Here is a 9434-nt window from a genome sequence, read left to right as displayed (position 1 = left end):
ACTTCAGAGCTTTAGAGAAAAAGTCACAATCCTGAGATTAAAGTTACACTTCCTGAATCTGTTATTGAGCCTCTGTATCCTTGTTGATATTTATATTTGAAGGTTGGTGGTTTTGATCCTGAGCTCCTCTGCTCATCATTTAGTCTGAATCAAAATGGAGGAAATATTCAGCGCTATTTTTAACAAATAGTATGAATACCACACTCTAAAAATACTACAGGTTTTACATGTGTTACATGTAGAAGTCCAGAGAGTTTCAGGTGGATGTCAGTAAATTTTCCTTCTGAATGTACAGGTATGACTGCTAACATGTTCAGACTGACTGACTGTTTTCCCTTCTTCTCCAACATTATGATTTATTACAGGCAGCTGAACAGAGACCACAGAGCTTTAATAAAGATGGTTAGACTGTGTGTGTGTGCGTGTGTTGGGGGGGGGGAATTACCCTAGCACTTGAGACTTGAAGACATGAGAAGAAGGAGTGGGAGAGGGGCGATGAGGGTCTCAAGGTCAGTTTTTTCAGTGAACAAATCCTACATGATGCATTATAAACCCCATACAGGCTACATATGGCCTGTAATTAGTGTAGCTACCTGTTAATGTGCCACAATCTGACTGTATTTCGCAGGCAGGTGGTGACATCAAAGCATGATTATAAACCTGCTGCATCATGGAAGGACACTGGAAACACTGGGAGTCGGTACGTGATTAACCTAGCTTTGCATAAACAGAGATAGTCTCTGTCCAAAGTTCAAAAAATCCATGACGTATTTCATTTCATCACAACTTCAATGAAATGCATTTTGGTTTGGAGAGCTGATGATCACGTGATAAGTAATTTCTAACCACACACACACACATACACGCTCACATACACATCGGTGAAGGTTCTCAGTCATCCAGGTCATGGTCTGTGTAATAAATTCTTAGGTCATCTGGACTTATTAGGGTTCTTGAAGATGTTTCGCCTCTCATCCAAGAAGCTTCTTCATTTTTACCCCCCCGACACACACACACACACACACACACACACAGGCCTCTGTTCCTGTTTATTGAGTTTTCTCAGCAGTTACCTCACTTCCTTCCCGTCAGGCTCCATTTCCTGACCAGCCACTGGGTTCACAGAGGACAGTGACACACACACACACTCTGCTGTTTTTCCTGTTCTTTATAAATGACCACAGTGTTCTCAGATTCAACACACACTCAGATTTATTTTCTGGGCTGTGAAACATGTGAAGCGACTGGTTAGCTCAACCCATTGATACAGAAAATGGTGAAGCAGCTTGCCTGTTTCTGTGAGAAGGCAACAGAATCCAGCCAGCATCAGCATAACATCATGATTACTGGATCCAGCAAAATTCAACAAGATCCAACAAGATCACTTTTCTGTGGAAACTGCCCCCAAATCTTGTGCAATTGAAGCTAACACCTCACCATTAATGTGTTTCCATAACTTAGCATTAAAATAAAAACTGTTTTAGTCTCAGAGAACTGAAGTTACAGTTTTCATGATGACATGAAAGACATGTTTTCAGAATAATCAAACCTGAAGGAAAAAAATAGATAAAGTGGATGCTGAACAAACATTCACTGAAATACTTGAATTACCACAAAAAGATCCTCATGTTTTTATTCAGCACCCAACCTGACAGGAAATGTGTTGAGAAATCCTAACCAGTTTTCAAAAACTTTACCTTGAAGAATTGTGATTCAAAATCTTCCACATTGTTGAACTGTCTGCATTATGATGTCTTCATGATTTTACATATCTTAATTTTTTGTTCTGTTTTATTTTTATTTTTATATTCTAGTGTCACACAGACACCAGCTACCAGAGTTTTTATATTTTAATACTTTGCAACTTAACTAACTTTTTATTCTATTGCTGTTGATGCTGCTGGAACACAACAATTTCCCTTATGGGATCAATAAAGCATATCTATCTAGTTTTCTCTCTGTCTATTCACCAATTCAAAGAATTTTATTAACTTTTTATTAACTTAAACCAATAAAAAGGAAAACTTCCAAAAGCAAAAAACACACTTTTTTCCTTCTGAATCTTTATGTTTAAAAGTGCTCAAACACAATATGAAAGCTGTCATTATTTTTCAGATGAGAAGTAATATCTGATATGTACACATTCTGTTCAAGTCTGTTCAGTTTTAAAGATGCTCAGTGGACAAAAATCCAGAGGGAGATTTTTGTTATTAGATCCATCTTGTGGCAGAGAAATTTTTTGTGCAATTTATCATTTATTTGATGTTGTGTGCCAAAGATAATAAAATGTATGTTAGAACTGTGGGCTCTTATGACTCTCACCGACTCTGTACATATTAGCTGTCAAAGTGCCTTTGAACCAGAAACTGAAGTTCAATCTGTTTCAGCTACAAGTCAAAAACTGGAGCAGAGATTCAGGGTTCAGAGTCACCTCGAGTTCACCTGGACAGGCTCTGGTCGTACCTGCAGGGAGCAGAAATGAATGACATCAAGTTAATTAATTTATGAGCACACAATCAGAAACATAGAAAGCTAATCACATTTATCAACAAGAACATTTTTTAAACTAATGGACCACATGTTTCCCTCATTTTTTTCAGGTTCCTTGAGGAAAAGAATCTTTGATGCATTACTGTGCCAAAATTTGATTTCAGCCGTTTTCCAGCAGAGACTGTTTTCATTATCTTCCTTCAGTGTATTAGTTTGAATGATATCTTGTAACTTAACTGTAACTTTGCTGCCTTCAGCCCAACAAAACCCAAAATCATATGTGTTAAACACTCACTGTTTGACACAGTCTGGGATCTGCACATGCTCAGTGGGGATGAAGTGAGAAAGATCCTGGAGGCTGTTGACAAACTGGAGCTTCCTGCTGAACTTAGAGCTGAGGAGAAAGAGAATGAGGATGACAGGACAGGCCAGGGAAAAAAATGACAACAAGAAGAGCAAGAGGAAGAAGAGGAAAAGAATTGAGGAACAGGAAAGAAAGAATGAAAAGAGGAAGAAGAGGATAAAGCGTTAATAAAAAAAAGAAAGAAATGAAAAAATGAAGATGAGATTGGAGAGTGAATGAAAAGGGCAGGAAGATGAAAATTTGGAGGGATTAGACAAAAATGTGAGTGTAAGACTACCCTGTGGTCTATTCTAATGGGAGAGAGTAAGTAAGGAAGAGGACGCAGCAGACCTGATGAAGGGCTTGATGATGGTGATGAGGGCTTTGATGTACCAGGTAGGATGAACAACATAGAAACCCTTCAGGTTCTTCCTCAACCTACACACACGCACACACATACACACTCTGTAATGGTTCACCCAGTTTGTCCTCCAGGGACCAAGCAGGAAGTTAGACAGAAAGTAAGACAGGAAGTGGTCTAGACATGGTCAGGTATCTTCATTTATCCCTTCCTTCCTTCTCAGCTGACTGATGATTCTACCAGCAGGAGGCACTACAGTCAGTCATTCACTGAGGTTAGTATTGGTCAACAGCTCTGTAGCTTGATTCAATTGCTAAAGAGACAAGACACTTACTGGCCACTTTATTAGGCACACCAGTATGAGCTGGTCCAATTCAGTACAAGAACTATGTCATAGTATAAATTTTTAGATGTTCAGCCTTTGTTGTCAGAAATGTGTAATATGTGCTATATTTTAAAACTGAGATCTCTGTCAGATGTGTGTTAAATTGGTTTCTGTTATTTGTGAAGTGAAACAGCAGAGATCGGATGCCTCCTGCTGGACAAAGACTGAGATAACATCTGACAGGTGAAATAAAAAAACAAAGAAACGACGAGACTTGAAATAAAGTCAGAATGTCTAATCTTAAAAATGTTTTTGTGCTTCAACTAGTTTAAAGTTCAGCTTCATCAAAGCCGCAGTAACAATGATAATCAACAACAGTTTTCTACCTGGAGGAACTCAGATGGCTGATTTAAAAATATAAGACAAGGAAGAAAAAAAAGTCTCATCTTCTGTGAAGAACATTAAAAGGAGACTGAAGAGCAGACATTTCTGTGTTGAATTTTGCTTATTTTGATATAACACAATTATAAAACAGCGCTTTTTCAGAGCGGACAAACAAAACTAACCAAAATATTTGGATAATTTACAAACTATTTTTCACAAAGTGACAAAGCAACTTCTTATTATTGCTTTACCTCCTGTCGATGGTGGTGTAACACTCTTTAAGCCAGCTGATTCCTGGTAGTTTGTCTGTCTGACCTCCAGCACAAAGATACACGATCACATAATTTTCTGCAACCATCAACTCTAGAGTCCCAACGACATACCTGCCGATAAAACATGAACAATCCCAGTAGGATTCATTGTAATAACTTTGAGGACGCTCCCCTATGACTACAAGAACTTGTGCAAAACAGCTGCTTAATTATGCACTTAATGGCAGCATACTTGATGTTACATGGCATTACACTCAGGTAAACAATAAAAACAGTCAGACTTCAAAAGAACAAGAGGTATATGTCATCATGAAGTTTGATGTTTGAGTCAAATACGTGTGTGTGTCTTTTACCTAAACAGATTATCCATCACATACTGGTAATTTTCCGAACTATTCTGTGGCAGGTAGCAAGATGAAAACACAATGATGTCATTCAGACCATCTCCATAGTAACCTGAGAGATGACAGAAAAGGTACATCAGGTTTTTAAAATGATAAGAATTCCACCACCAGGTAAACCACCAGACTGACACGTACCTCCATGTGACAAGACTCTGAGAAATGGTTCCAGGACACTCATGTTGACTCTACTCTCTTGTGGTGGATCACCTGTGGAGAAAGAGCGCCACCTGGTGCCCTGACTGTCCACCATATCTTCCCTGTCCAGAGCTCCCATCCCACTTTGGTCCACTCCCAGTCCAGAACCAGTACAAGAATCAGTCATTGACCTATTTCTGGAGCTGAGCCCTCTGCGACACCAAGATGCCATACCAAGACGCTGTAGGTCATCTGGAAAACAATCCTGTGGTGTCATCAGAGATTTTTGGAAATACATTACACAAAGAGATGTTAGGCATTCTCAGATGTTTTGACCTTTGACCTCTCACCTTCCAGGTCGTAGATGGGAAATGGCAGTGATTCACTGTCTGAGGGTGTTTCAATGGCATCTAGGTCCAAGTCCAGTCCTGTGTCATCATCATCCTCAGGTGAAGGAGAGAGGAAGGCCGAGGGGAAGTCATCTGAAACCGTTGACTCACTGCGACCTGAACATCAGCTTTTGTTAACTAATGAAGAATCAGCTAAAACCATCCCTTGGTGGCCAAAAACTGTTTGATGTTTTATGTGTTTATTATATTGACTCAAAATGTATTAGAGGTCCATCTTCACTATGCTGAAATTTTTGAATAATAACATGTATAGAGCAGTTACCTAAAGATAGACTGAGTGCTGGGGCAACCAGGACTTTCTTCTTTGTTGGTCTTGATCCTGATAAGGGCAGACTGCTGGGAGGTGCTACAGATAGGAAGTGACGTTACAGAGTATCAAAGATTAACACATCTGATTTCAAAATGCCTCATATATGTCCACTAAAGATATGGAATATTTTAGAGTTACATGTGTGTCATAACATTTCTGTGATTGTAATACTGTGGTGACGTAGTTAAAATCTTCAATTATTGTGTCTACCAAGAAACTATAAAGTTTCTTTAAGTATTATAGAGTAAACTCTGATCTGCACCTGGTCTGTCTGTGGCTGACATCAACGATTCCTCTTCTAGGACAAACTTGTCCTCAACTGCTCCTGATGACAGGAAGACAGAAAGTCAGAGAAGAAACTGAGGCAGAAGTTAAGTGAAGGCTCCTGTGTGTTCTTTTCTGCTTCATTCTTTTGCTGTAGTTAGCTGAGTTTAGCTGATGTGATGTCAAGTAGTATATATATCTTTATTTCAGACTCATGGACCCTAGGCAAGATGAACACAACAGCAGACACACAACACATACAATAAAAGGGAATCAAGCTAAAAAAAAAAAAATAATAAAAATTACATAGTTGATATCAAAATTTGAATTACTATAAAGCAGAAGTCATATGTCAAGCTGTTAACATTACATTTTAGATACTGGGAAAAGGGGAGTTGATGATTTTATTTATATATTACATTGCACATTGCTGGAGTAATGACTGACGTAGACATTTTGAAATAGTATTTGTATTAATTGCACTGATTGTATTAACCTGCTCAGATGGAAATGAAATGAATCAGCTAAATCAATAAAACAACATCTCTCATTTTTCTTGTATGAGGTTATTTATTTAATATTAATGGTCCATGACAAATAATGTTGTAAACTAAACTAAACATTACTTGGCTGAGAATCACAGTTGTGTCCCGTGTGACCTGCTGGGAGACAAACAAAAGAAATGAAGTTAATGGACAGGAGTTGAATTTGGAGAAGAGATGAAGATAGGCTTGTTTCCTCACTCTTCTCATCTCCAGCAGAGTTTTCTTCTTCTGGCTCGTCCTTATCTTTTGAACAGAAAGAGATGAGAGTGAGCTGAGAAGACAGATACTCATCTTAGATCCACACCCATTTTCTGTTCTTCATACCTGTTTCCTTCTCAACCTTTTCATCTGTGGAGGAAGATGAGAGACATTTTAAATGGCTTCATGATTTCGGTCTTAGGGTAAAGTACAACAAAATAACCTTGAAACAAACTATCCAGAAGCCAAAATACCAAAAAAACAAACAAACAAACAAAAAATCCAATACTTAGAATAGTCTGTCTAAAATAAATTACTTCCTGTGTCTGTGGAAAACACTTTTGTACCTGTTTCGTTATCAGATGTTGCAACATGAGTCGTTCTGGTAGTTACAGTCCTACTAGAAGCTGTATTAGCAGCAGTACTGGTAGTATCAGTAGTATTAACCGTGGTAGTTGTGGTGCTGATGTTCTCAGTGTCTTTGTCTGCCAGAGGTGACCTGCACACAGAACCCAGACAGCAGAAACACTCTGCTATAAAGGAAAATATTAATACCACACAGTAAAAATACTGTGTTCCAAGTAAAAGTATAATGAGGAAAATATATTTAAAGTATTCACTGTAAATGTACTCAATGTACTGCAGTAAAGTGTCCCCTGTTATCCTGTTCTGTCTGACCTCAGATCAGCTGACTGTGACTACCAAACCAAAGTGACACCTTCACAGTGTTTGTTCAGTCCAATCAACAGTCTAAAGCTCAGCATTATTACAAACACATTCAGATGATTACTGTATAAACTGTTGGAAAGAATAATTGAACTACATGCACCACATATTTAAAGTTGATATTTTTGTTGATGTGTAGTTAAAATATGTATTCAGATTCATATTTATCCTCATTTTAGTGCCAAACATGCATGAAAAAACTGTTCCAGCAGATCTGTGCTCTTCCTGAAGTTGTTTAAAGAATTTCCTTTCTGGGATAAATATAGGAATTCTGATTCTGACTTGTTTTAGTCACACAATTAACATCAACCTTAAGATGGACCAGTCTGAACTACATTGAACAGAAAGAAGACAAAAAGATCTCCTGGTTTCAGAGCTTACAAGGGTCTGCTGGATGTGTGGTTGCCCTGTAGGTTAACTGACCTTGGTGCGTCTTCCTGTTCTTCTTCCAGTCTTGAATCCATGTATTTCCTGCTGACAAATTATGTGATTAGAATTGGATTATTTAATTTTTTTTTCTTAATATGCTTCCATTCCTCCACACTTCAGAGAAGAATAAATATTAACTGTTACTAACACATTTTATGTTTTAAAGCATTTGATTGTATGATGAAATGTGACACGGGATATGATTGTGATAAATGATGACAGCTGCTGCTTATAAGTTAAGGCATCAATAATCATCCATCCATCCATTCTCTATACCATTTTATCCATCAGGGTCACAGGGGGATGGGTTAGGGTTAGGGGGTTAGGGTTAGCTAACTACTGCACCACTGTGCTGCCCTCAATAATAATCCCTCAGTGATAAACTACACAGATAATTTGTACATATTACACAATGAATGACCAGAGTACATGAGAGCTAATTTTTAACTTCCTGAAGATATTTCTGTGCTTTTTAAATGTATACTTTTATTTGTAATTCAGTATATTTATTATTCATCAGTGTCATTTCCGTAACACAATAAATGGATGGGTGAATGAATGAATACAGAATTTTTATTTGTAATAGAGTACTAGTACTACAGTACTGCTTCTGTATTGTGAGTAAGATTTATTTAGGCTGAATACTGCATGATCAAAGAAATATGCGGAGAAATACACTACAGGGCTGTCCCTCACACGTTTGTCAGAGTGCTATATGAACTTGACTCTGTCAGGCTTGTAGCTAACTGCTGTAGTAATCTTTATTTATATAGCTCTTATCTCAAAGGAACCGTGTGCAGCGAAGGAGAGAGAAAGGTGAGGACAAACTTGTCAGGCAACAACACGAAGAAAATGGAGATTTAAAGTAAAAACAAGAGTAAAAACTTACAGCCGGTCTGTTTAGTCAGGTAGTTGACCAGAATAGCAGCAGCAAGTGGGTGTTCCGGGTTCAGGTGAGACGGGTTCAGGACAAACAGCCGAGTCAAGCCAATTACCTGTCTCACACCTGGAGACTTACCTGATGACATCAGAAAGACCTTTTATGAGTGAACTCTAACACCTCACCTGTTTCTCTCCTTCCGTCTCTCTCTCTCTCTCTCTCTCTCTCTGTACTCAGCCAACAGCACAGCAGAGGTGTGGTGTGTTGCCAAACGAAAGCCCAGCCCTGTTACCATGGTAACTGTGACTGTACAAGCAGAAGTGCAGGTGTGGTGTTGAGGTGTGCGTGCCCCTACCTGCTGAATACACCTGTGGGTGTGAACTGCATGGAGCTGATTGCACAAATGGTGAATTTTTATTTTCCTGCTGTTTGTGTACACTGAGGCATTTTAGGGTGTTGGTTGGCTCAACGGCTTGCGGATCTTTAATTGTTGTTTAATGTGCTTAAACATCTGACAAGTTGAGTTTACCCCAACTTGTTTTGATTGAACAGGTTTGTCATTCACCTTGGTAGCAGCTCTGTGAGGTTGAATTTAAAGATGGTGAAGCTTGGAGCCAAATGCTAACATACTCACGTTGGAGAGGTTTGCCCTCGGTACTTTCTGGCAGAAACACTGCACTGTTATGTAAGAGGCTGTGATTCATGAACTGTGTGTCACCAAATGTCAACGCCAACGTATTATACTAACCCAAACTATGATATTTTCCTGAACCTGAGCAGTGCCAATCCATTGGACCAAAATAAAGTAAATTTTCTAGATACAACAACATTTAAAGGACCAAGTTTTATTAGGACAAACAAATTTGATTTGACTTCTATTCAGAACACCAACTGACAGAGACACGAACAAGTTCTTGTACCGGTTAATCTGGTTTTAGGTAAGAGCTGCCTCCCTCCT

At 38.6% G+C, this 9434-nt stretch overlaps 1 protein-coding gene across 5 annotated transcripts; it reads right to left on the bottom strand.

The window, feature by feature from the left end:
* Positions 1-1194: 1194 nt before the first annotated feature.
* Positions 1195-8707, bottom strand: LOC124074592 (BCL2/adenovirus E1B 19 kDa protein-interacting protein 2-like). Of its 5 annotated transcripts, none has more exons than XM_046417663.1 (15): positions 8486-8704; positions 7591-7638; positions 6789-6940; positions 6568-6591; positions 6442-6486; positions 6325-6360; positions 5697-5759; positions 5387-5470; positions 5065-5220; positions 4715-4966; positions 4529-4631; positions 4155-4286; positions 3185-3271; positions 2786-2884; positions 1195-2463 (listed from the first exon to the last, which is right to left on the bottom strand). In XM_046417663.1, exons 2-15 carry the CDS (start codon positions 7629-7631, stop codon positions 2439-2441), a joined length of 1299 nt encoding a protein of 432 aa, XP_046273619.1. In that variant the 5' UTR covers positions 7632-7638; positions 8486-8704; the 3' UTR covers positions 1195-2438. The 5 variants fall into 5 exon arrangements, with proteins under 5 accessions (XP_046273619.1, XP_046273620.1, XP_046273618.1 ...); XM_046417664.1 differs by having other exon boundaries at positions 6325-6357; XM_046417662.1 differs by having other exon boundaries at positions 6325-6486; positions 7591-7641; positions 8486-8707.
* Between the last annotated feature and the right edge of the window lie 727 nt (positions 8708-9434).

The sequence above is a fragment of the Scatophagus argus genome, chromosome 17 (assembly GCF_020382885.2).
Source record: "Scatophagus argus isolate fScaArg1 chromosome 17, fScaArg1.pri, whole genome shotgun sequence".
In the NCBI taxonomy this organism is placed as follows: domain Eukaryota; kingdom Metazoa; phylum Chordata; class Actinopteri; family Scatophagidae; genus Scatophagus; species Scatophagus argus.
Note: the sequence above shows the minus strand (reverse complement) of the source record. Positions and strands in the feature narration are given on the sequence as shown.

Coding starts and splice junctions, on each gene's coding strand:
- LOC124074592 (XM_046417662.1), bottom strand. CDS start 7,631: ATGGATTCAAGACTGGAAGAAGAACAGGAAGACGCACCAAG. Junction 5,221..5,386: donor AGCACTCAGTCTATCTTTAG/GTAACTGCTCTA, acceptor GCTGATGTTCAG/GTCGCAGTGAGTCAACGGTT. Junction 3,272..4,154: donor TACACCACCATCGACAGGAG/GTAAAGCAATAA, acceptor GCGTGTGTGTAG/GTTGAGGAAGAACCTGAAGG.